General features: G+C 38.2%; 2 protein-coding genes across 3 annotated transcripts; both read left to right on the forward strand.

Annotated features, from left to right (window-relative positions):
• The first annotated feature begins 1,881 nt into the window (after window positions 1–1,881).
• Window positions 1,882–9,560, forward strand: LOC130724229 (phytochrome B-2). Of its 2 annotated transcripts, XR_009014460.1 has the most exons (5): window positions 1,882–4,298; window positions 4,951–5,758; window positions 6,780–7,073; window positions 7,860–8,189; window positions 9,423–9,560. XR_009014460.1 is itself a non-coding variant. In XM_057575416.1 (4 exons), the coding sequence occupies exons 1-4, from the start codon at window positions 2,189–2,191 to the stop codon at window positions 8,077–8,079; spliced, it is 3,432 nt and encodes a 1,143-aa protein (XP_057431399.1). In that variant the 5' UTR covers window positions 1,882–2,188; the 3' UTR covers window positions 8,080–8,739. The 2 variants fall into 2 exon arrangements, 1 of the variants encoding a protein (XP_057431399.1); XM_057575416.1 differs by lacking the exon at window positions 9,423–9,560 and having other exon boundaries at window positions 7,860–8,739.
• Window positions 9,438–26,657, forward strand: LOC130724230 (serine/threonine-protein kinase STY17). Its single transcript, XM_057575417.1, has 14 exons — window positions 9,438–9,524; window positions 12,185–12,563; window positions 12,692–13,106; window positions 13,199–13,853; window positions 14,107–14,147; window positions 14,438–14,506; window positions 15,287–15,387; window positions 15,516–15,594; window positions 15,920–16,018; window positions 16,134–16,202; window positions 16,325–16,374; window positions 16,484–16,565; window positions 16,765–16,859; window positions 26,029–26,657. The coding sequence occupies exons 2-14, from the start codon at window positions 12,253–12,255 to the stop codon at window positions 26,153–26,155; spliced, it is 2,193 nt and encodes a 730-aa protein (XP_057431400.1). The 5' UTR covers window positions 9,438–9,524; window positions 12,185–12,252; the 3' UTR covers window positions 26,156–26,657.
• The last annotated feature ends 1,219 nt before the right edge of the window (window positions 26,658–27,876 follow it).

A 27,876-nucleotide genomic window follows, 5' to 3' on the forward strand; every position in this document is an offset into this window, starting at 1 on the left:
AAGCTTTTAATTTAATTAAAATAAAAAGGATCATAAATGCTTTTGAATACGTGACAGTCAATTATTAGATGTCTGTGTAAAAAATGTTTACACCGATAGTGCATAGTCATTAAACTTTTTTTGTAAAAGGAAAAATAACAGTAAAAGTATAAGAGTGATTTGCGCGACATATGTATTTAGTTGGGTTTTCAACGGCTGCTAAACGTGAAGTGTTAAAAAATGAGCAAAAAACACAACCATTAAACTCTTTTTATAAAAGGAAAAATAACAGTAAAGTATAAGAGTGATTTGCGCGACATATGTATTTAGTTGAGTTTTCAATTGCTGCTAAATGCGAAGTGTTAAAAAGTGAGCACAAAACATGTTTTTAGCAATGTTAAGCCGTCACAAAGTGTGTGTGATTTCAAATACAAATTTTATGATGGTTTGACACTGTATAGCCTAAAAATATGTTATAAATTTTTTTACACTTTATATTTAGCCGTTTAGTGACGGTTAAAAATTCCCGCTAAACATATATGTCACTCAATGTTACAATTCAGCAACTGTTATTGATACTTTTGAGTTAAGATTGTAAACTATTACAACATTTTTTCTTCAATTATGGGTGTTGTTTCACCTAGTGAGTACAAAAGACTAAACTAGGTCAAATGTTTCTCTAATTCAACCCTTTTAAATATGAGCATGTCTTCAAGACATCAATCACTACCCTGTTCTTATATTGTAAAAATTTATTACATCTTTGAATCAATACTAAATAGATCCTCTATTAGGTTTTGGTGCAATCAACAATGCAATTATGCTATTTGTAATTTTTGTGTCGACTAGTTATTAATGGAAGAGTTATTTCGACCCTTGATTTGTAAGATTATAAGAATATAAAAGTTTAGTCAGTCAAATCTACGCATGCATTTGACTAATGATATGTTCGTACAAACTTTTTCTTCTTCTCAAAATCAATTTTGAAACTCATAGATTACTTATCAGTTATCACAATTCATATAAGCTTCTTCTCATAATTAATTATAACTTTAGAGTCAATTGTAGAAAAAATTTTAAACATATATTAAATCGATCTTCATGCATGAACAATTGTACTTTATAATTTCATCAACTAATACGAATATAGATTGCACACACTTTAAGATAAAAATGAATATAACACTCTTATATACAGAATTGAAAAATCATTTATGTTATACTTAAATGTATCTAAATCACTTTAACATTAGTCCATATAAATACTCTTCCAGCAACATAATTTCCTAGTACGCCTTCCCCAAAAGCTACCTATTATTGGAAGTGTTTACTTTTTAGCATCCAAGTGATTTATAAAAATGAAATCAAACACACTAATAATTAAAACGAAAATGTATAATTATTTTTAAAGAACATAACTATAAATTCAAATATAGTCTATGGAACCAAAAAAATTCAAATATAGTCTTAGTGAGTCAATATACATACTCATTCATCACAAGTACACTGTGATTTCACATTAACTTCACTTGCAAAGTTTACTACCTTTGAGAGTACGTAGTAGCTAGAATTCATTACTTTTTCATTCCTGAAGTAATTTGGCCTCATAAAACTCCTCTAAATATGTATTTAAATCTTTCTTTAAACTTAACACCAATCAGCATTAAACCTAATCTTGTAAACATAAAGGGAAACCAAGCAGTAAAGCACTTTTATTTTATCTTTAAATTATAGGCCCACCCCTGTTTCAAACGTTTGAAAATTGATTGAAGCTGAATTAACAAAGACACTTGACGTAATCCGATATTAATAAGATAATCCCACAATTAGAGATAGATAAGGTGAAAGGTTTGTGACATAGATTCATTGCCTACCGCCGAAGACAATGAGGTAACCAGCACATCTTAGTTCAATAGTCGGTAAAAACAAACCACTTTCCCTTATAAAATTGTGTATTCAATTCTCGCCGATGTAAGAATTATGTCGGGGAGCGATAAGAAGCATGTTATGTTTTGTGGTGGTGACCGGAGCCGAACTCATCGGAACTAACTTTTTGTAACAAAAGTGAGGCCATCGAGCAATCGCGGGCAAGAAAAACGCCAAATCAAAGATAGTTCCATAACACTGCTAGCTTCTGCTACTCTCCACTCTTCTCCTATCACACTTCTTCTTCTCTGATCCTGAATTCTGATTTTCAATTTTGTGTAAAATGGCTTCAGCAAGCAGAAGAGGAGGAGGAGGAGGAGGAAGTGGTTCTGGCTCAGTAGTAGAGCGAGGAAAGGAGGAGGAGAAGTTGAAGAGAGGCGGCGGCGGCGGAGGAGGAGAATCGGTTATGATGCGGAAAGCCATCGCACAGTACACCGAAGACGCGAGGCTTCACGCCGTGTACGAGCAGTCCGGCGAGTCTTTTGACTACTCCCACTCGCTTCGTGTCACGGTGGAGTCCGTCCCGGAGCAGCAGATAACCGCTTATCTTGCTAGAATTCAGCGCGGTGGTTACATCCAGCCGTTTGGTTGCATGATCGCCGTTGACGACCCGTCCTTCCGCCTCCTTGCTTACTCCGATAACGCCCGTGACATGCTCGGGATAACTCCGCAGTCGGTTCCTTCCATTGATGACGACTCGTCGTCTTCGTCGTTCGCGCTCGGCACCGATGTTCGTTCCTTGTTCTCTCCCTCCTCCGCGGTGCTTCTCGACAAGGCGTTCGCCGCCCGTGAGATCAGCCTCATGAACCCTCTCTGGATCCACTCTCGAACCTCCGGTAGGCCTTTCTACGGTATCCTCCACCGCGTTGATGTCGGTGTTGTTATCGATTTGGAGCCTGCTAGGTCAGACGACCCTGCGCTCTCCATCGCCGGCGCCGTACAGTCTCAGAAGCTCGCCGTTCGCGCGATCTCTCAGCTACAGTCGCTTCCCGGCGGTGATGTGAAGCTACTATGTGACGCGGTTGTGCAGAGTGTCCGGGAGCTTACTGGCTACGACAGGGTGATGGTTTACAAGTTCCATGAGGATGAGCACGGCGAGGTTGTGGCGGAGAGCAAGAGGGCAGATTTGGAGCCGTACATGGGTTTGCATTACCCTGCCACGGACATCCCTCAGGCTTCGAGGTTTTTGTTCAAGCAGAATAGGGTTAGGATGATTGTGGATTGTCATGCTAGTCCTGTGGGTGTGGTTCAGGATGAGGCTCTGATGCAGCCTCTGTGTCTGGTGGGGTCCACGCTCCGTGCTCCTCACGGTTGCCATGCTCAGTACATGGCCAACATGGGTTCTATCGCGTCGTTGGTGATGGCGGTTATCATCAATGGGAATGATGATGACGCGGTTGGGGTTGGTGGCCGGAGCTCGATGAGGCTGTGGGGGCTTGTTGTTTGTCACCACACCTCTGCTAGGTGTATCCCTTTTCCGTTGAGGTATGCTTGTGAGTTCCTCATGCAGGCTTTTGGGCTGCAGCTGAACATGGAGCTTCAGATGGCGGCGCAGTCATTGGAGAAGCGAGTTTTGAGGACGCAGACCCTGTTGTGTGACATGCTTCTCAGGGACTCTCCTGCTGGGATTGTTACTCAGAGTCCTAGTATTATGGACCTGGTTAAGTGTGATGGCGCTGCGTTGTATTGCCAAGGGAGCTACTACCCTTTGGGTGTCACCCCGAGTGAGTCTCAGATAAGGGATATCATTGATTGGTTGTTGGCCTTTCATGGTGATTCCACGGGTTTGAGTACTGATAGTTTGGCTGATGCTGGGTACCCTGGGGCTTCTTCACTTGGGGATGCGGTTTGTGGCATGGCTGTTGCTTATATAACGGAGAAGGATTTTCTTTTCTGGTTCAGATCACACACGGCGAAGGAAATAAAATGGGGTGGTGCAAAGCATCACCCGGAGGATAAGGATGATGGGCAGCGGATGCATCCCCGTTCTTCCTTCAAGGCATTTTTAGAAGTGGTGAAGAGCCGTAGTTCGCCGTGGGATAATGCGGAGATGGATGCAATTCACTCTTTGCAGCTTATCCTGCGGGACTCATTCAAGGAGGATGAACATAGCGATTCTAAGGCTGTTGTGAACACCCATCTGGCTGAGCTAGAGTTGCAAGGGGTGGATGAACTGAGTTCCGTGGCTAGAGAGATGGTTAGGTTGATAGAAACTGCCACTGCTCCCATATTTGCCGTTGATGTTGAGGGCCACATAAATGGGTGGAATGTAAAAGTTTCAGAATTGACAGGTCTCCCAGTTGAAGAGGCAATGGGGAAGTCCTTGGTTCGTGATCTTGTGTATAAGGAGTCTGAAGAAACTGTGGACAGGCTTCTTTCTCGTGCTTTAAAAGGTACTTATTCTAAATCTCTAGTTTTGTGGCATATTCATTTAGTTTATTGGGTAGGAGAACACTGGTTAAACCACTAGGAAGGGCATGCCAATGTTGCCATTTTTTGTTTGCCAAAATTCTATTTAAATTGCTAACCTGATGACTAGAAGTTTAGTTGGCTTATAAAATACTTTAACTGTAGTACACAGTCAAGTCGAAAGCAATAGTTTCTAACAAGATAAATAGCTACTTTTTTCAAATTCCTGAGCACAAACTAATGGATGCACACACAATCATGCAATTAATAGTCGAGTCTTTGGTAATTCAATAATGACTGCGATGTGGGCATAGATTTCAACTGTTTTACAATGCAAAACTAATGAAAAAAGAAAAAATAAGAAGATTGTGAAAATTTTCACGGTTCAATCTAGTGTCTTTCCATGTTGGTTAGTTAGCAGTTTTATCTATTAGTCTTAAACTATATGGTTTACTTGGTTTGAGTAGGGGGAAGTGGGAAGATAAAAAAGTTGGAATCTTGCTTAGTATAACAGAAGTATGAAATGTTGGGAAATACAATGAACTCATATCTTGAGTTTACTTAGTTTAGCATTAGGAGAACTAAGTTGTTGATAATTGGTTGTACAACGGCATAACTTGAGTTTAATTAGTACAGGTGAAGAAGATAAGAATGTTGAGATAAAATTGAGGACATTTGGCCCAGAACATCAAGATAAGGCAGTTTATGTAGTGGTGAATGCTTGCTCCAGCAAGGATTATACAAATAATATAGTTGGGGTGTGCTTTGTTGGTCAGGATGTCACTGGTCAAAAAGTTGTAATGGACAAATTCATTAACATACAAGGTGACTATAAAGCTATTGTACACAGCCCAAATCCACTGATCCCTCCCATTTTTGCATCGGATGATAACACATGTTGCTTAGAGTGGAACAATGCCATGGAAAAGCTCACTGGTTGGGGTCGTGCAGATGTCATTGGAAAATTGTTAGTAGGAGAGGTTTTTGGCAGCTGCTGTCAGTTAAAGGGTTCAGATGCTATAACAAAGTTTATGATTGTCTTGCACAATGCGCTTGGTGGACAAGATACAGATAAATTCCCTTTTTCATTTCTCGACCGGCATGGAAAATATGTGCAAACTTTCTTGACTGCAAATAAGAGGGTTAGCATAGATGGTCAGATCATTGGGGCTTTTTGCTTTTTGCAAATTGTGAGTCCTGAACTTCAACAGGCTCTGAAGGTCCAGAAACAACAAGAGAAGAATTGCTTTGCTAGGATGAAAGAGTTAGCTTATATTTGTCAAGAAGTAAAAAATCCCTTGAGCGGGATACGCTTTACAAACTCTCTTTTGGAGGCTACAGGCTTGACGGATGAGCAAAAACAGTTTCTTGAGACTAGTGCTGCTTGTGAGAAGCAAATGTTAAAGATAATACGGGACGTTGATCTGGAAAGCATCGAGGATGGGTGAGTTTTCTAAGCAATCATTTAAAATCTTATAATTGTGGTGGAAGTGAATGTTAGTGTTGTAATATTTGGCTATATAAATCTGGCATCCCTCATATGAAACCTGCTAGGCTTGAAACATGACGAATTGTAGGAAAATTCAAAGTTATATTGCATTGAAATAAACCTGGTTTAGTCATTAAGTTCACTACATCGTCTTTCCCCCATATAATAATATAGTCCTACTCCTGATACTATTAGATAATACTGACTGGTTGATGATAAAGAATGAGAACATGAGAATTCTTTTGTCTGTTAATGATGGAAAGAAATAACAAGTAGAATAATACCTTGTGTTCTCGAGAATCTAAGTAAAGCATGCTGGTACATACTCTTGATGATCATAACAAGATGAAGATCTAATCATGTATGTTATCGTACAATTTTATTAACTAACTAATTGTTTAATTGGTAGCTTTCTTTTCTTTTGATATTGTTCGTTATAACTGAGGTTAAAAAGTCTCAGTTGATGTTATTTAGAATTTTCTAGCATTCTGCAAAATTGTGTGAAAATTAACTTAATGCAGTCAATCCAAGGTCTTTTCAAATTCTTTATTTCTGATCGGTTTTGTCCCTATCCATGTTTAATCAATGTCATGAAGTTTTGTGATGTTTTGCTTTGATCTGACAAAATACAGCAACACCCTTGATTATCAGTAGTTTGTCAAAGGTCCATGTTTTATGTGTTTGCCAATGATGTGATTGTGCATCAATATCACTTGTCTTCTATGATTCTTTTAAATAGACTATCTCAGACAAAGCTCCCATCAATCAGATATGTATACTGCCTTCTTGGCTGGATATGTAAACTTGGCGAATCATATCTAGCATTGAGTATAACATATCAATTCTATCCTAAATTACCAGGGTTTGCTAGTAGGTTGATACTTTCATGTTTTGAGGTCTTTGATAGTTAGCTCTAGCCTGCTTATTTGATTTAATGTCCTTCTAAACTTCCTGCTTTATTTCCTGTTGTTGTTAGGTCCCTGGAGCTTGAAAGGGGAGAATTCTTGCTTGGGAATGTCATAAATGCAGTAGTTAGTCAAGTAATGGTCTTGCTAAGAGAAAGAAATCTACAGTTGATTCGTGATATTCCTGAAGAAATCAAAACATTGGCTGTTTATGGTGATCAGTTGAGGATTCAACAAGTATTGGCTGATTTCTTATCAAATGTTGTGCGGTATGCACCATCTCCAGATGGCTGGGTAGAGACTCATGTATACCCAAAAATAAAGCAAATTTCAGACGGGCTCACCCTTCTCCATGCTGAATTTCGGTACAGTGGCATGACCCTCATGTTATCTTCATTATTTTTTTCAATGGAATAAGGTTTTATGAATGATAGTTACATCTTTGGGTTACAAGAACCTCAGGTTTACTTACTGTTTTAATATGACAATGCAATATTTGAATATTCTGAACCATTGTAATGTAGGCTGTTCTAAAATTTGAATTTCCCATTTGAACTCACCCTTAAGAAGGAAGATACCAATACCTTTTAATTAACCATTCAGTGACTAGTAAATTGTGGATTACTGAAAAGACCTTCCCTGTGCCTCTCTGGCTGACCATAAAAAGAGGTTTACTATTAGCATCCCTTATGTTTACTTGACATTTCACATAATTTTTCAAAGAGATTACAGAAAAGAAGATAAAGTTGCAAATGCATTGTATCATTCCAGTTCTTAGATGTATATATATTTAACAACTTGTAGTTTAGTGCTAAAAGAATGGTGTTTTCTGTCTTATAATTTGGGTTGGGCCTAACTCTACCCCAAAAGCTAGCTTAGAGGTGAGGGTTGATCTACCCTATATAAGGATTTATTAGTCATATCTCTAGTTAAAACAAGACTTCTTAACACATCCATCATCACGCGCAGGACTGGACATCTGCGGGTGGTCCATCCATGTATGGGTGGATTCTAATACACAGATCTAGATAAACTCTAATACTATATTAGAATTTGGTTTAGACCTAACTTTCTGTCTAGTCAATTTTCACCTGGTTATTATTTTCAATTGGATACTATTTGAGAATGTTTGTTTTCTATGTTTTGCGAAGGTTGGTATGCCCTGGTGAAGGTCTTCCTTCTGAATTGGTTCAAGACATGTTTCATAACAGTCGGTGGGTGACTCAAGAAGGCCTAGGGCTATGCATGAGCAGGAAGATTCTGAAGTTAATGAACGGCGAAGTCCAATACATCAGGGAGGCAGAACGGTGCTACTTCTTTGTTCTACTTGAACTACCGGTGACACGCAGAAGCTCTAAAGGTGTTAACTAGGTATTTTGAAACTGTAAGATTAAAGCTCAGGCAGCACCTCTCATGTTGACTGATAGATAGATTGCTGTGTCATATGCTCGGATTACACTCACCAGACAAAGCAACATAAGGTACAACCATTAGAACAGACTGACCTGGCCAGTTATCCCTGTCACAATTAATTCTTTCAAATTTGGGTTGCTATTTTTGCACCCTGACAAAACATGTTCAGTGCGGCAAGAGTGGCTAGTTAATCTGTACCTAATTGTAACCTTAAATCTTACTGATAAACTAATGGGAGAGTAGATAAAGTGCTGTGTCACCGGTATGTGTACATCTTCATGGCCAAGTGGATTTACTGCAAAACAGTCCAGGCAAAGTGCTTACTGCATTAGCAGCTGCAATGGAAACTGCTCTTTGGATTGATCTGCATTCATCTCCTGCTCTGTTCTGAAAGTAACAGCTTACACCACTTGTTTCCATGTTTACTAATAATTGTATAATCTCTATCTGCAACAATCCGCATTGTTGCTTTTCTACTCCCCTGTCCCTACTTTACTCTTCCACCATCACCTGTACATTCCTTCCTTCTCTGTAATAAAAGCTGGTTTATCTTGTATTTTTTTGGAACTTGGTGAAAGCTAGCCATTTCTGAATAACAAATGAATATGCATTTCTCTCTTTCTTTATCTGTACTGGTGTGTGGGTGTTTGCATATTCATTTTATTCTTCAGCACATTGATAGTTGAATTAGAACCCGTTTGGAAGCAGACCAAAGAACATTTATTGGAGCTAATCTAGTGTTATTTTTAGTAGATAAGCTCTAATAAGAGTGTTATTTGGTTCATATCCAAACGGGCTTAGTCACAACTGCCAGTCCAGAAAGCACTAGTTAGTGAGTGAATATCCATAGATAACTAAAAACCAGATGTTGTTTATGATCTTGAAAGCTTGGTAGTGTTTGTTCTTGAGTTCACCATTCAAATGTCACATGTTGGAAAATTGTCCAATCATTTTACATTGTCCCATGAGGTTATATATTTTGAGAGAATAAATATACTTTTAAAATATTTCGGTGTTGCGCTGGTTTCGAATTGAGGACTTGTTGGTTGGGTGAAATTTCCAAACCAGCAAACCACTTGGGAATCTGATATACTTTATAAATATTGAAATGTAATTATTTTACAAAAATAAGATGATTCAAATTAAGATTGTGAAACAAGATGTTAATAGCATCTCCAATGTATGCAAAAGGCAGTAAGAATTGCCTGTGAAAATAACACACATCAGCAGACACTGTAGCACTTTGAAAAGCACCATGAATATTGAGGTTCCTAAAACTTGCTTTTTTTCATACCATGCAGCATAATGAAAAGCTTCTGCGTTAACTTTATCTGGTTATGGAGTGGAGTCGATTATTTTTGTTGAAGAAAAGGTTGCACTACACAATGGAAGTTCATGGCCAGGTACATCTTGCCAGATAAGTTACTTTACTTTTTTGCACATGTAGCTCCCTTGAAAAAGATATTCCATTATTTGTTTCTTTACCTGTGACATGTAGTAACCCTGAAGTCTGAACAATGAACACATATATGCATGGTCTTAAATAGATAAACATTCCATGCTACTTAACATTCTTTGTACATTATATTTTACATAGTTTTCCTTGTGAATCATTTTAATTTGGACATGGATAATCTGCTTTAATGGGAGCAAAAAGGTCAACTAGTCCACATATATGGAAACTAACCCATGTGTGAAACCTTTTAAAATTACCTTTCCTCTCATAAAAATAGCATTTGTGTGAATATCAGCTAACTATAACATGAAGAAAGTTTCATCTCAATGACTCGATCCATAAAAAAGTCATGTTCACTTTTTGTCTCAAACTTAGTGTTAATGTTTATTGTTTGCACTGATTGAATAACCATACCAAAATCACTTCTTCTTTAAACTATATTTCCAAAAACATGAAAACATATTCCCAAACACACATACATCGCCCAAGAGTAAATAAAAAAAGAGAAAAAGCTATATTGCTGATTTGTGTTATCTGCTTGGAAGTTCATGTCCAATTACTGAGGGAATGGCACTTTCTGTTCAAGTGACAAGTCAAACTTTAAAGCAGTGCAACTCTAACTTTAATTCCAATTAAATACGAATATTATATCATATTATCCCTTAACTGTAACACAGAAGGATGGATAGCCTCATTTCATTCGGTGCATTGTCTCTTTCGAGGGTCCCAACCTTCAAGTGGGTGCAAGGCCCTCATAAATTTTAAACATCTTCAAGCCGCCCAATATCATAGTAGTAGTTAGCAAGGTTCTCAATATTTTGTTTTCGATAAAAAGTGAGTAGATTAACCAACACAAACTTGTTCTAAATTAAAAAATTGTCAAATTCAAGTTTATGAAAATAGAATTGTGTTAAATGCTTGGTGAAGAAAATTTTGCCGCTCAAATAGTTTTATCTCGACTCGAATATAAATGCATTAGCAGAAGTAGATGATACATGCGGTTTAAAAATTAAACTTTTTCTAATACATTCTTTATTAGTAGAAGTTTCTACTACTCGTCTACTCCCACTATATCATGTGCGATGCCCATTCCTTATTTAGTGAGTCATGTGAGTGAGGAACGTAATTAACACATTCTATATTAGCATTTCTAATAGCTGAAGTAAACCGCCTATGTAACATTGAAAATTGATACAGATAGAAAAAATTTAAAAAAATAAAATCTCTTTCATTCAAACATTCTTGGGATTTTTTATGTAAAAGGATATTGGCAGTTCCAATAGCTGAAATAAACCGACTATAACATTGAAAATGTTCCAGCTGGTAGCAAGATCATATAAACCCAATTCAGCAGGTTAATTTATAGGAAAATGTTTGCCCTCGAGTGTCAATTAGCATAAAAGGATACTAGGTAAAGGCACATGTGACATGTTCATGTCTCCGTTCATGTCTAGGGACATTGGTATAATTAAAGAATAGCATTTTGTGCCTCTCTACTATTACCCACACCCCTTAAAAAGAGTTTTTTGCACTACTCAACTATCAAACCTTGCAAGAGAAACATAATGAAAATATCTCACGACATGTTTGGACTTTGGATCCATGATTAAGTTTTTTAAAATTGTTTCTTTGTTCATCAAAATTGCTCATTGTAGCTTCTTATATAACTACTTTCTTTTAGTCTCATTTCAGTCGCTTAGTCATTTAATCGATAGACTCAATTGTAACAGTTTTTCACAGTCACAATAAGAAAAAAAATGAAGAAAATATAATACTAGAGGTTTGGAAATGCTAGAAATTGTATTCATATGTAGAAATAATTAATTTTATACTATTACAAAGTAAAAGAATTTCACTATTTTTTTAATAATTTTATATAATAGTTAAATCAATTAGCTCCGGTCACCATCACCATCATGGGTCATTGCATACTTCTAGGACCATAGGTCGTTTATAGTGGTACTTATAAATCGTTTATCAACACAGTCCTTACATCGACAGCTGATTTTGAACACACAATCAACACAGTCCCCACATCGGCAATGACACTCGAATGCACAAACTTCTGAGAAAAAGTGGTTCGTCCTTACCAACTGAGACTCAGGTGTGGTAAAGGTCAAATGTCTTTCCGAGACTGCGGTTCCTTGGATTCGAACTCTCCATCTAGGGGTTTAAACATTCACTTTTACAACTGCGACCAACACTCGTAAGCTGTAATGTTGTGATTAACTTGGTTAACATAAAATGAAATGATCCAATTAAATAAATAAGTAAATATGAAGGTTTCCCCTGATTCTGCAATTAACACCCCTGTTTTCCATTAACTTTCAAACCAAAATGAAGGTTAGAGATAGAGAGAGTTCATTACCTTCATTTCTTTAACATTAATTTCAGGTAGCTACTATTTGTTGTCTTCACTTTCTTGGTGTCTCACGTTACACTAGACAGCACCTAGTAGACACACACAATATACATATCTATCATCTCTTGATATTTTTTCACAAAAGCAACACTCCAAAGAAACAATTAATAACTATAATAAATAAACACACAACAAAGAGCTCATTGACCCTTTCTTCTCTTTCTCTACTCTGTTCTTCTTCTTAGATTCTCTTCTTTCATTCTTGAAAACTTGATCGAGTTTCACCTTCTGGGTCATCGTGAAATCTCCAAAAATGGGTACCCCAGAAGCAGAGGAAGAGCTTGTCAAGAAGATAGAACGTTTAGAAGCTGGTCACGTTCACCTCAAGCAAGAAATGTCCAAGCTCAAGCTCTCTCAACGCCGCAGGTCTCACTCCGTCTCACCGCAGCGTTCACGCCTCGCTGGTGGTGGCGGTGCTGCTAACAAAGCTCCTTCTTCTCCTCTGCAGAGAGAGAGTCGCGGTGGTGGTGGTGGTGGTCAAAATGGTGGCAAGTATCTCAATATCTTGCAGTCAATGGGTCACTCTGTTCATATACTTGATCTTCAATGTCGTATCGTGTACTGGTGAGTGAGTTTTTACTGTTTCTTCATGTGGGGTGTTTTGTTTTGTTGCAAATTTGGAGAAAACTAGGAACTTGTTTTTTTTTTTTACTGGTTTTTTGGGTTGAGTTTGTTTGGTCATCATTTTGCAGGAACCCTAGTGCTGAGAATCTGTATGGTTATGCAGCAGCTGAAGTTCTTGGCCATGATGGGATTGAGGTGGTGGTAGACCCTAGAGAAATTGCATTAGCTAATGATATATTCAACCGTGTGAAAATGGGAGAGAGTTGGACTGGTAAATTCCCTGTGAAGAATAAGATGGGGGAGAGTTTCATTGCTGTGGCAACTAATACACCTTTCTATGATGATCATGGAAGCTTGGTTGGTGTTATTTGTGTCTCAAGTGATTCAAGACCCTTTCTTGAAACAAGAGTTCCCTTGTCAGGAGGGAAGAATGCAGCACCAGATTTAGGTTCCAACTTTCCTAGAAGTGGGAGTACAAGTAAACTAGTCCTTGACTCTCAGCAGCCACTTCAAGTTTCTCTAGCATCAAAAATTTCAAATTTGGTTAGTCTTTTTTTGCTCTTGTGCTGTTATTTTTCTGTATTTAAGTATAGCTTGGCAATTGGCATGTCTTGATGTTGTGACCGTTATAACAGGCATCGAAGGTGAGTAACAAAGTTAAGTCTAGGATGCGGACTCGAGATAATAATGTTGATGGAGGAGAAGGTGGGAGTGGAGAAAGTCAATATTCTGAGCATAATGTTCCTTCTGACCAGAGAGAGGATGTGAATTCCAGTGGAGCTAGCACACCCAGAGAAGGGGTGCCACAGTCTCCTTTTGGTGTATTTTCTCAAGTTGAGGAGAAATCCCAAGGAAAAAACTTGAGGGACTCTGTTGATGAGAATGAAGGAAAACCTATTCGCAAGATCATAACTTCTAAGGCTGAAGCATGGATTCAAAAGAGAACAATGTCATGGCCATGGAGAGGAGATGATCGGGAAGAATCCGAGGGAAAGAATGTCGGCGTTGCTTGGCCTGGGTCACAGGGTGATCAAGAAAAAGAGACAGTTAACCAGAGAAACTTATCTGTCAGGTTGAAGCCAGAAAGCCAGGCAGTTGAAAGTAATCAACCTGTTAATAATGAGGCTTCAGGATCCTGGTCCTCCTTCAATGTTAATAGCACAAGCAGTACCAGCAGCTGTGGGAGTGGCAGCAGTTCTGCTGCCAATAATAAGGTGGACATTGACACTGATAGCTTGGATTATGAAATTTTGTGGGATGACTTGACAGTGGGAGAACAAATTGGGCAAGGTACTCATGCTCTTTACTAAGTTGCATGCTTGAGAAAATAAGCTTTGAAAATATCTATAGGTCAACCAAAAGACAAGTTGTGTAAACAAACTTGACATATTACCTTTATTTTGAGTTGTAATTTGTTAAGTTTATTTGCTTCTTTATGAGGCCCTGATAATGCCCTTGCTTTCAAACCGAAATATCTAGTGATAGATGGTTATTGTGTATGCTTTATGTGTTTTCTATTTACCTTTCTGTTGTTTCCTTGCAGGTTCTTGTGGAACTGTGTATCATGCTCTGTGGTATGGATCAGTATGTTCTTTTCTCTCCCTGTAATTTCCGGTTTAAAGTTATTATGATAAAGAACGTTATATCAAACATTTGTTCAATATTTTAGTATGTATTACTGAAATTGTTATGCTGCAGCTTGAATTGTTAGCATTTAATACAGAGGTCCTCTACTGTGTTAAATTGAAATTCGCACAATACTTTAATTAAGGTGTCATTAAAATTCTGAAAAACCTTTGGAATGCATATGATAAGTGTTAATTAAACTTTGTTTGCTGCAGTTCTGATTTCAACCTGTGTTTATCTTTCTGTAGGATGTTGCCGTCAAGGTTTTCTCAAAGCAAGAGTACACAGATGATGTGATACTGTCCTTCAGACAAGAGGTATGCTTTTTGGCAGTCTAATTTCCTTTATGTTTAGAGCTAGAATATAATAGGTTTCCTTTTTTGGATTTTACTTTCATGATATTTTTACAGTTAAATCATCTTTGTTGTTTTTTTCTCCATGATATATATTGCTTTTATTTGTTATTTACACCAATCCACATACATGTTTGATTCTATATGAAAGAGTTTTGGTGTATTAATATGCAAACTTGGTTCAGTCTACGAACCATACTTTTGAGATTGCTTCATTTAGCTTGGTTATATTCAATTCAATAAGGATCAATTATCATCCTGCCGACTCTGCAAACACATAAAAGGGATCAGTAGAAGCTTATTTTTTCATACTGCCAATAGATATGCTCTTGCTCTTGTCATACATATTCTCTCCCTCAAAGTAACTGACATTTTACTCCAATTTACTTTGACAACATGGATACATGATATCAGTGTTTTAACTAAGATTATATAATATTGATAGCTTTACAACTCTAAATAGTAAATTAAAAATGTTTCATTTAAATTGGAAGAAGTGGTAAAACCGTATAACTCAGAATTGGAACAATGCTGAAACCGTGTCAGAGATAGTGGAGCCGTAGCTATTAGGTTAAGGTATACACTTGTTCTTCCACTTCCTAATGATTTCCTCTTTGATTATTTTTTGCATTTACTTCCATAATCAGACATGTCGCGTTATATTGGGTAGTTTCCATGTTAAATTTGAACCTCCCTATAATTTCCTATTTATGACATTGATTTGACAATGTTCTTTATGAGAAGGTATCTGTCATGAAAAAACTTCGCCATCCAAATATCCTTCTCTTTATGGGGGCAGTGACTTCACCTCAACGTCTATGCATTGTAACAGAGTTTCTCCCACGGTTTGTCCTGAACTTTATTTCTGATATCCTCTGTATCAAGAGCACGGAGTTTCTAATTTTTTCTGCTATGTCACAAAATATTGATTTGTGCTGATAATTTTTATAACCATTTTATTTTATCAATTCAGTGGAAGCTTGTTCCGTTTGCTCCAGAGGAATACTTCTAAATTTGACTGGAGACGGCGAGTTCTTATGGCCTTAGATATTGTAAGTGTTTAATAACATCATCATGGACAATATCTCTATTTCTCTCTCTCTCTCTCTCTCTCTCTCTATATATATATATATATATATATATATATATCTTATTTGTTCTAAGTAAATATATCACATTCTTATGATGCTGAAGTTTGTGGGGGAATGGAGGCAATGGCATGTTCACTATCTTTTCCATCTCTTTTCCCTTTTCGATGTTTTAAGAGATCTCTTCTTAGATCACTACTTGGTTTTGACTTTAACTTCTATTTGTTATCATAAGAAAGAATCTCTATCAGTGAAATTGAAGCAATGTGTATGCTTTCACTTTCTATAGGCTCGAGGTGTAAATTATCTTCATCATTGTCACCCACCTATTGTCCATCGAGACTTGAAGTCTTCAAATCTTCTAGTTGATAAGAACTGGACTGTCAAGGTCTGCCACTTGTCACTTTTCTTTTATTCTTCATATGTTTGGCTGTATAATTTCCTTAAGGAATTATAGTATTATTTTTTCTTTAGCTACTCCTAATCATGTGTTGGCTGAACAGGTTGGTGATTTTGGTCTTTCACGTCTTAAGCATGAGACGTATCTCACAACTCGGACAGGAAAGGGCACGGTAGGCTCTCATTTGTTGTGGCCTATAGATCATTGATCTGTTTGAAATTATGCCCTTTAAATTGTATCTTCTACAGAGTCATAATATCTTGCTGATTATCCTGGCATTTTTGCGCTTTGTAGCCTCAATGGATGGCGCCTGAAGTTCTTCGTAACGAACCCTCTGATGAGAAGTACGTCTGCTTTATGCTCTCAATTGTTCTCTACTTCTCTCTTTTTCTCTCATGTTCTCACTAAAATCCCACTTCGGATATCTAATTTGCTGTTTCTTGGGAACATCAGGTCTGACGTTTACAGCTTTGGGGTGATATTGTGGGAACTTGCGACTGAAAAGATCCCTTGGGATACTCTCAACACAATGCAGGTATTTTTTTTATTAAAATGAATAGATATGCAAAGTGATGTGATAGTTAAGCTTATTGAATGAAGACCACTGAAAAATTGTTTTCATTGTTCAAGCATTTAGTATAAGTTAGTTTTGTTATTCCATTGCTTGAAGTTAAACCACGTTCCTGTAGAGGATGCACACGTTGGTCGTGTTAATTGCTTCATGGCTCTTGCAGGTTATTGGAGCTGTTGGTTTTATGAACAATCGGCTAGAAATTCCAGAAGATGTTGATCCACAGTGGGCTTCTATAATAGAGGGTTGCTGGCAAAGGTTTGCAATCTTGTCATTATGTCATGCTTCATACTTTTCATTTCTTCCTCTCAGCTATAAATATCCAAACACAGATATCAATTGATGTTTCATCAAAGTAGGGCAAACAGCCGTTGAGCTTAATGCTGAAATTAATTCATGTAGCTATCTTGAAGTTGTAGCTTTAACTAAACAGGGACAAAATTGTAAACTAATCACAAAAATAGTGCACTTTGAAAACAATTGGCTTAATTGCACTTTTCATCCCTGATGTAACACGATTGTGCAAAATTGATCCCCTTTGTTTAAAACAAGCGCTTTTAGTCCTACTTGTTATTAACGTGAGCGATTTTGGTCTTTCCATCAATCTGCCGTTAAAAACTGACGGAATTCGCTGATGTGGACTCATTAATTGATATGACAAGTCATATCAGCACGCCACTTGGATAATTGTTAAATAATAAAATAAATAAAATAAAGGGTTAATTACACATTAAAAAATATAATTAAATAACAAATATTGAAAAAAAAAATCTAAATCTCTTTCTTCTTCATCTTAATTTTAGATTCCCAGAATTACATAAATCTCCAAATCTTCATGGCAATCTTCCATCTTCTTCAACCAAACCCAGAAAATTCATCTTCCTTCTTCATGGACAAAACCCAGAATTCTAAAACTCATCCCCAGAAAATTTAACTCCTTAGAGAACACAACAAAAACACCAACCCTTGCATTCAGCTTCAGCACATCATGGTCAGATCCAACTTCTTGGCATTTCCTCCAGCTTCAGATCCAACCAGAAACATCATTTTGTGAGAGACTAGGCAAAATACTCTAGCTTCAGGTCCACGGTCATGGTCCTAAAACCCAATCAACAAACCTAAAACTAACTCAATCAAGAATTAAAATCCAAACATGAATGAAAAGCACACATGTTGGGAACGGGGTTGCCCCAAAACAATATAGGAAGAGAAATCTCAAGAAAATGAGAATCCCTTTTGGGGGAAAACTACTGGGTGGCTTGGAAGTTGAGACAAGATTGAGAATGATCCTCCAACACATCAGTATCAGTATTGGGCACGCCGTACATAATCCTCTGCCCCACGACGAACACGCTACCCTTCACCGCCGCTGCCATCACAGGCTCCGCGAGCACGATCGCGCCGCTGGCGACCTCTCTGGTGAGCCTATCATGGATCTCATCAACTAGCTTCGAGAGCGGGAGGTCGCTCTCCTCCAACAGCGCCGCAACAACAGCATTTCGCGACCCCCCCCGCACTGACTCAACTCCACAACCACCCTCTCACACATGACCTCCCCGTAGTATCCGAACAACCGCTCGAGCTCCCTCTCGAGGAGCTCAACATGTGCGCGCTTCTCTTCAGAGGTCCGTAGGTTCTGCAGAAGAGAAACGGCATCCTTCTTCCGCTGCTTCAGAGCATCGTTCTTCCGGCGATTAGGTTTCGGATCTTGAGAAGGAGGAGGTGGTTGTGACGGCGGCGGAGGAGTGTTTTCGAGGTCGATTACGACGGTGTCTTCCATTTTTACCCCAAATCGGAGATCTGGGTTGAGAAGAGGAAGAACCCTAATTGTGATTGTGGGAAATGAAACGGGAAATGCTAAATTTGTGAATATAAATGAGAAATGGGAAAGTGAAATTTAGTCAAAAAAAAAAACCACCAGAAGTAAATTGACCAAAAAGAAGAGGAACAAGAAGGTTGGGTCCTGGGTTTGGGGAGAACTTCTGGGACGGCACAAAGAAGAAGAAGAAGGAGGAGGAGGCAGGGATGGAGATCACAGGGAGATAAGGTTTCTTTTTTAGGTTTTGTTTTATTATTTTTAAATTTTGAAATTAAATTATTTTTTAAAATTAGTTACTGAATTAGAAATTTAAGGTTTTATTAATTATTTATCCAAGTGGAATGCTGACATGGCCAGCCACGTCAATTAATGAGACCACATCAGCAAATTCTGTTAGCTTTCTGACGGTAGATTGACGGAAGGACCAAAATCGCTCACATAAAAAACAAGTAGGACCAAAAGCACTCGTTTTAAACAAAGGGGATCAATTTTGCTCAATCATGTTACATCAGGGATGAAAAATGCAATTAAGCCAAAACAATTTAGCATTCTGGGTGGTTTTGTCAGCCATCTTGTGATGTCACTAATGGCTCTTGTCCTCATCTCTCTTATAAAAATGTCATGTGGACAGGTGCTACTAAAAAATAAAAATAAGAAACAATTGTGTTATGTGGCAGTACCATGATCAGTGGTGCTTATCCACAGTACTTGACTCTCCACATTAAAAAGAAATAAAACAGAAATAAGAACTCAATGTCATGAGGTGTTGCCTGATGAACTCAAGAATCAACTACTGTATTATTGAGAAAACAGAGTATCAACTCTCAAGAATTGAGGTTGAACTCGAGATTACAACGATGGAAACTGGAATGCAACACAAACCCTAGCCTCTGGAATTCGAGATCCAGAATCTCCCAAATCCTAACCAACTCGATAACTCCTCAACTGAATGACCCAATCCCTATTTATACTAATTGCTAGCTGTCTAACAGAATTGTATTGCTGACATCAGCATAACAGCTAAGCAGCTATATTAGAAGTAACCTTCTAAGGCTTACTTCCCTTATGTTTCCTAGTATATACCTTTGTAAACCTAGACTTAGGTATTTTAGGGATAGAACTATCATCAATACCCCCCCCCCCCCCAGAAGTACCACCTTGTCCTCAAGGGGAAAGGTGGGAAAAGCTTCATGAATCTTCTCAGCTGATTCCCAGCTATTCTCACAAGCAGGAAGGGACTGCCACTGAATAAGCACTTCCACAACTCCCTGGGTCAATTCTCTGACAGCAAGCACTTCCTCCGGTTCAACCAGCAGCTCATGGTCCTCGGTCAAAACAGAAGGCAAGTCCTGAACTTGGAAACCAGTACCAATTGCTTTCTTGAGTAAGGAGACATGGAAAACTGGATGTATGCGACTGGTAGGAGGCAAATCCAATCTATAAGCAACAGTACCAATCCTAGCAGCCACAGGAAAAGGGCCATAAAACCTAGGACTGAGCTTCTCATTAAGCTTCTTAGCTAGGGATCTTCTTCTATAGGGCTGAAGCTTGAGATAAACCAAGTCCCCCACTTGATATTCAACATCCCTCCTTGATTTGTTAGCATATTTCCTCATCATGTCTTGGGACTTCAAAAGATTAGCTCTCAAATCCCCTAATAGTTCATCCCTGTCTGCTTGTAACATTCACAGCCTCCAACTTAGAAGGAATTGTAGTGCCATGGAGTAGCAAAGGAGGGTCCCTCCCATAAAGAGCCTGAAAAGGAGACATTTTTGTAGATCTATTGTAGTTGCTATTAAACCAAAACTCAGCCCAAGGTAAGCAAGTAACCCACTGTTTTGGTCTAGAGCCAGTCAAGCATCTAAGATAAACTTCAAGGCATCTATTCACAACTTCTGTCTGGCCATCAGTTTGGGGATGATAGGCAGAGCTATACTTCAGTTTAGTCCCTGAAAGTCTGAACAATTCTTTCCAGAAGCTACTCAGGAAAACTGAATCCCTATCAGAAACAATAGTATTAGGAAAACCATGAAGTCTCACCACTTCTTGTAAGAAGGCAGCAGCTACATCAGGAGCTGTGTAGGGGTGACTGAGAGGAACAAAATGTGCATACTTTGTCAACCTATCCACCACCACTAAGATAGTGTCCTTCCCTTTAGACTTAGGAAGCCCACCAATGAAGTCCATGGACACATCAGTCCACACTTGAGTGGGAATAGGCAAGGGTTGAAGTAATCCTGCAGGAGACAAGTTATCAACCTTGTTCTGCTGACAAACTTCACATTGAGCCACAAAATCCCTGATGTCCCCCTTCATTCCCTCCCAATAAACCACTGCAGCCAACCTCCTATAAGTTCTGAAAAAACCAGAATGTCCTCCAACCAAAGAAGCATGGAATTCCTTGCACAAGATAGGAATCTTGTTAGAAAGTTTAGGCAAAACCAACTTGCCTTTGTAATACAATCTGTGGTCTCTCAAGGTGTATCCCCTATGAGAATCAGGATCCACAATCAAATCCTGCATAATAGCCTGTAATTTATCATCGTGCATGAGTTCAGCTTGCCATTCCTCTAGATCATTAACCTTAATGACTGATAGTGCGCAATAAGAACTTCTCCTGGACATTGCATCTGCTGCTGAATTGTCCTTCCCAGGCTTGTATTGAATCTCAAAATCATAACCAGCCAGTTTGGAAATCCATTTAAACTGTTCCTCCCCCAGCACTTGTTGTTCAGTAAGGAACTTAAGACTCTTTTGATCAGTTCTGATTATAAAATGCCTACCCATGAGATAATGCCTCCATCTCTGAACAGCTCTCACCACAGCCATCAATTCTCTCACATAAACTGACTTGGCCTGACTCCTATCAGATAAGGTTGCACTCCAAAAAGCCAAAGGTTTGCCTTCTTGAGATAAAACTGCCCCTAAACCAGTTCCAGATGCATCAGTTTCCAGGACAAATACCTTGGAAAAATCTGGAACAGCAAGGGAAGGTAATTCAGTGAGAGCTTGCTTCAAGGCTTCAAAAGCCTTTTGTGGTTCTGCTCCCCATAAGAAGCTGTCTTTCTTGAGTAACTGAGTCAATGGCCTGGCAATTTTGCCATAATCCCTTACAAATCTCCTGTAATATCCAGTGAGTCCTAGGAAGCCTCTTAAACTCTTCAAATCCTTAGGCACTGGCCACATCCACATTGCCTCAAGTTTCTTTGGGTCAGCAGCTACTGTTCCAGCAGAGAGTATATGGCCCAAATACTCAATTTGTTGCCTGCCAAACACACTTTTCTTTCCATTGATCTTTAGATCTTGCTGCTCCATCAATTGTAGTACTTGAGTGAGGTGAAAAACATGTTCTTCCATAGTGAGGCTGTAAACCAATATGTCATCGAAGAAGACCAAAGCATACTTCCTTAAGACTGGCCTCAGAACCTCATTCATTAGTGCTTGGAAAGTGGAAGGAGCATTAGTAAGTCCAAAAGGCATTACTATGAATTCATAATGCCCTTCATGAGTCCTAAATGCTGTCTTCTCTACATCCTCAGCCTTCATCATGATTTGGTGGTAACCAGATTTCAGGTCTATCTTGGAAAACACCTTAGCTGGGCCAATCTCATCCAACAGCTCATCTATCACAGGAATAGGAAATTTATTGGGCACTGTCACCTTATTTAATGCCCTGTAATCCACACAAAATCTCCAGCTTCCATCTTTCTTCCGAACCAAGATCACCGGGCTGGAATAAGGACTAATGCTAGGCCTTATTATGCCTGCATTCAACATCTCAGCTACAAGCTTTTCTATCTCATTCTTTTGATAATGGGGATATCTATAAGGCCTGATATTAGGAATTTGAGCCCCCTCCTTCAGGTGTATGGCATGATCATGCCTTCTATTAGGAGGTAACTCTGTAGGAGAGGCAAACAAAGTAGGGAATTGCCGCAAAACTGTCTTTAATTCAGCTGGTGTCTCCTCAGCAACTGCTTCTTCTTTCTCTAGCAGCTGGTAATGTAACATATATCCCTCCCCTTGCTGCTGTATTGTTTTGACAAAAGAGTTCATGGATACCTTTTTCTTCAAAAGCTCAGGTTCCCCTCTTAACTTCACTTTCTGGTTTCCTAACTTGAATTGCAGGGTGAGCTTCTCAAAGTTGGCCTTAATATCTCCCAACCCAGCGAGCCATTCCAGCCCCAGAACCACATCTACTCCTTTCAAATCAAAAAGATAGAAGTCCTGTACCACTTCTATGCCTTGTATCTGAATTCTTACCTGTTTGCAAACTCCTTTTCCCTCCACCTTATGCCCATCCCCAACCTCTACAGTGTATGTGGAAGTAGTTGTGACAACAAGTCCCAATTTCCTAGCCATAGCTCCTGAAATGAAGTTATGAGTTGCCCCACAATCTACAAGAACTATAATTCTGGTTCCCAACAACCCTCCCCACACCTTGAGGGACTTTCTTGTGGAAATTCCCTGTATACTGAGCAATGAGAGACGCTTGTACTCCAACACTTCTTCTGAATTTTCGAGCAACAACTCATATTCCTCCATATCAGCTCCCTCTTCCTCCTCAGCCAGCAACATGACTCTAAATTGCTTGTTTTTGCACACATGATTCTGACCAAACTTCTCCTCACACCTGAAACATTCTCCTTTCCTAATCTTTTCCCTCATCTCCTCACTTGTTAGCCTCCTAAATGGGTTGCCTCTAGGTGTTTTATTAACAAACTTGTCATTAACACTTCCACTAGAGGAATTTGATCCCTGTGTTACTGAATTTCCTCCACTCTTCACACCAGATTCAACTGTAACAGTTTTATGATAAGTTGAAGGTTTAAAATTGGACTTGTAGGAGTTATTATACCTGGCAGAACCATTGGTTCCAGCTTTGCTCACTGCCATATTCTTCTTTTCCACCATCAAAGCCTTCCTTACCATAGCAGCTAGTGTGTCAGGTTCATAGAGCTTGATTTCTGCTGAAATCTCCTCCTTTAAGCCATTGACAAATATGTCCATGAAGTTTTCTTCACCCACTCCTCTCAGCATTCCTGCAAACCTTTCAAACTGCTCCACAAACTCCTCTACACTCCCTTCTTGCTTGAGTGCCAAGATTGCTGCAAAAGGATTTGAAGCTGCTGCAAGTTGGAACCTGGCTAGCAGTGCTTCCTTGAACTTGTCCCAAGTTGTGGCAGTGTTGCTGGTTTCCCACCATTGATACCAGCTAAGTGCTTTTCCATCCAATGCAACCATAATTGCTTGGACCTTTTCTTCTTCAGTAGCTCCCTTAAGCTTGAAGTACCTTCCAATTTCTGAATCCAACTATAGGCATCTTCATCTCCTTGGAAAACTGGAATCTCCAATTTCCTCCATCGCTCAGTGTGAGAAACCTCAGAACGCAACTCATTCACTGTATCTCCTTGAACATCACCTTCACTCTCTGTTCCTTCGATCGTTTTCTCCTCCCCTGTTCTGCGATGAAATTTCCCTGTGCGTTCTTCGCTCCCTTTCTCACCGTCACTCTTCGCAGCAAGATTCTCCACAATCTTCTCCAATGCGCGAAACCGCTCCTCAGTTCTTTCGCGCTCAATCGCGCGCTCCCGGCGCTCTTCCTCTCGAATTCGACGATCCTCTTCTCTGTCGCGACTCATCAACTCGATGAGTCTCTCGATTGCATCAACACGAGACTCCATTCTACTAGCAACCATAGAATGGTACCACAGCTCCTGGATGGAGCTCTGATACCAACAATGATGAACTCAAGAATCAACTACTGTATTATTGAGAAAACAGAGTATCAACTCTCAAGAATTGAGGTTGAACTCGAGATTACAACGATGGAAACTGGAATGCAACACAAACCCTAGCCTCTGGAATTCGAGATCCAGAATCTCCCAAATCCTAACCAACTCGATAACTCCTCAACTGAATGACCCAATCCCTATTTATACTAATTGCTAGCTGTCTAACAGAATTGTATTGCTGACATCAGCATAACAGCTAAGCAGCTATATTAGAAGTAACCTTCTAAGGCTTACTTCCCTTATGTTTCCTAGTATATACCTTTGTAAACCTAGACTTAGGTATTTTAGGGATAGAACTATCATCATTGCCACATGATTGGTGCTTGTCCACTTTAGCTACCTAAAATGACCTACGCCTACATGGACAGTTCTACTCATGCAGTGTACCCAAGACAAATAAATATTAATATAATAATTTTTTAAAATATTTCATTTAAATATACAAAATCTATATATATATATATATATATCATAATATATATATGTATGTATGCGTGTTTACTTGCTCGTGTTAAGGATTTAAAAGCACTTGAAGTCTACTTAACCAACTCTTGAACATTTATAAAATAAAAAATATTTTAGGTTGTTTTAACACTTTTTGTCAAAATTGTCAAACACTAGGTCTAGCCTTCTAGGTGTGTGACACAAAAAGGAATTTTTTTTGTAATTCTTTTTTATATGTTTATCTTATTGAATAAAATAATGTCACTAATGAGATGTACATCACTTATGAATAACATTAAAATAGGGACTTATTGCAATGGGACAAAAAGTACACTGTACTCTTATAAGTGGAGTTTGTCAATGCTGCTCTTTTTTAAGAAGCTAAGTTAATAAGCTTCTTAAAAAAATCCCATGACAGCATTTTACATTAGTGGAGTTTGTCTAAGTTTTTCCCCCCTTATTTATTTATTTATTTTAATACAGAAAGTGGGTCATATGAATAAATTTCACTCAATGTAATGCTTTCTCATGACACAATATCCATTTTTCTTTGTTTTTTTTATCACCATCACAGTTCTCATGGCATTTATAAAAGAGTCATGCAGATAAGTGCTACTGCCTACTAGTGATGTGGCAGGTCAACTATCTTATTGGGAACCCTCCCCACACTGCTATATTGTTTTTAAAGTACACTGTTAATTGTTAATAATTAGTTTACAATAAGGAAGTGGAGGTATTTGTTAATTTAATCCAGATGGTTTTGATTTACTGATGGATATACATGAAAGGTCTTGCAAACTTCATTCACAATCAAGCCTGTTCTCACCATTGATTGTCTTGGTGTGTGATACACATAGTTAGTATATCAGGTAATATGGTTAGCTAGCTGTTTGCAGTCAGTTAGTTAGTTGGAAACCTTGCTTGTGTGATCACGTGAGAGACTTCAAGGAGTTAGTTAGAGTGGTTATATAGGGTGGGGAACTCACCTGTAATATGATTGATTGATGAATAAGAATTCTATTTTTCCCTCTAAAAAATAATAATTAGTTTACAATATTACCCTATTTGGTCAAAAGCCTTGGAAGTTGTTATCATAACTTGGGTACTTGGGTTTTTACTCATACCAACATAGTTAAGTAGTTAACAGATCATAGCATGTATAGTTTTTGGATATCTTAGCTTAACATGGATTTTCAAAGTAACAACATTTCCTATTTCTTGTCATGGATACTTACTTATCTAAACCATCTTTGCTTACTTTTTCATATCAAACATTCTGGTTATCAGTCTTACTAAGCTATCTGAAGCCAAGTTTGTGCAATTACTAATCATTTTATGCTAAATTTACAACTTTGTCCAACACTACCAGCGATCCAGCTTGCCGACCAAGTTTCCGGGAACTGTTAGATAGGCTTAGAGAACTGCAGAGACGGTACGCCATTCAGTTCCAGGCAGCCAGATCTAATGGTGGGGAAGGCGCCCAAAAGGATTCATAGCCACTCTCTTAGATTGTTTCTTTTGGTCACTCAAAGCTTGATGCTTAATGATTCTTTTGCATACATTTACAAAACCCGCCTGATGAGTAAATGAGTTGGTACTATCAGGCTGGTGCTGGATTCCTCGCGACATTACCAGTTGAATTCTTGTTCATCAACGTCTTCTCAGGTATCATACATCATACAAGAGAATGACAGAAAAAAAGGGGCTGGAGGTAGAGAATGAAAACAAGTAGGAAAAGGGTTTCCAAACTATTTGTCATTTTGATTTTATGTTTCCTCAATAGCTCTGTTGTAATTTTATATGGAAGATGGCCTGTACAGCAGGTAGGAAGGGGGGGGGGGGGCAGAAGAGCTTTCATTTTGCTACAAAAGAGCTTTGAAAGTTCATATAGTTTGAGATAGTTAGATAAACTTGTTATAAAGTACTTTCAGAAAAAGTAAAGTTGAAATTATGTTGTAAGTATTTAGTCTTAATAATAGCTTGCTAAGTTGAAATCAATGTCTGTGCTCCATTTTTTCAGAACCTCTTTTATTGGAAATTTTCATTAGGACCTATAATCTTAGGAAGGTATTTTTAAGTTAAAAATACTTATTTGAGTTGAGAACCTCCCATGAGCTATAATTTTATTTTCAGATCCATTATCATTATTAATTATCCACATTCTAAAATAACTTCAAGTAGGCTTATTGCCTGATCCATTTATTGCGATACAAGAAAATGGATTGTTGCCTGAGCCAATAATTTAGGGTCTCATCCCTTGTTCCCTTCATCTGTGGTCAATGAATAAATTTTGGCGAAATTTGAGTAGTTAGTTATTGGACATTGGGATGGGTGAAATTTCAAAACCCCAAATCCCCAATGTAAGGCATGGAAAAAACTCATTGGACTGCTTCCTACAGCTGAGTGCGCTGACAGTAGATTGGCCAATTTCCTACCGCTCAGTGCGCTGATAGTGAAGCGATGAATTAATCTCACATCAATTGTAGAGATACCTTGGTTTACACCGGAAAAAAATGTAAGTCATTGTACTCCCACCGTTCCTAAATATAAGACTTATTCCAAAAAATTGCGCTTATTAAGGAAGCACTTAATGTGACTAATTATTGTATTGATTTTTTAAAAAAGCATATATTCTTCCTTATTTAACCTTTGTTATGCACTCACCATTGATATTCCAAAAGTCATATTTAGTTGGATTAGTAGTAATTAATGGTAGGTGGTAACTTTGGAATTGAAAACATATAATTAATGTGGAGGGTAAAAATGGAAGAGTACAAAACCTTTTGTTAGATTATTGTAACTAGGTCTTATATTTAGGAACTACAAAATTTTGAAACTAGATCTTATATTTAGGAACGGAGGGAGTATATCACCGGAAAAAAAATGTAAGTCATTGTATATCACTAAACCGCAATTTAGACATTGATGCCATTTTCTGTGATATTACTCTATATTGTAGAATATCTCAAACACACTTCTAAAGGTTCGAAATAAATACGGCTGTAGAACATTCCGGCCATGGTAGTTACCTAAAATGGATTTTTACCACTCCTGAGGCAGATATATCAAAATGGAAGAGAAAAAAATGTTATGTTAAAGGGAGAAATAAAAAAATAAATGAAGTGTAAAATTTGAAGAATGAAATATTGTTACAGGAAAATGATATATGCCCAATCTGCCATGATGCACTAGCCTCAGCTGTATTTGCAACGCCCCA

Source organism: Lotus japonicus, chromosome 6, assembly GCF_012489685.1.
Source record: "Lotus japonicus ecotype B-129 chromosome 6, LjGifu_v1.2".
NCBI classification, from domain to species: domain Eukaryota; kingdom Viridiplantae; phylum Streptophyta; class Magnoliopsida; order Fabales; family Fabaceae; genus Lotus; species Lotus japonicus.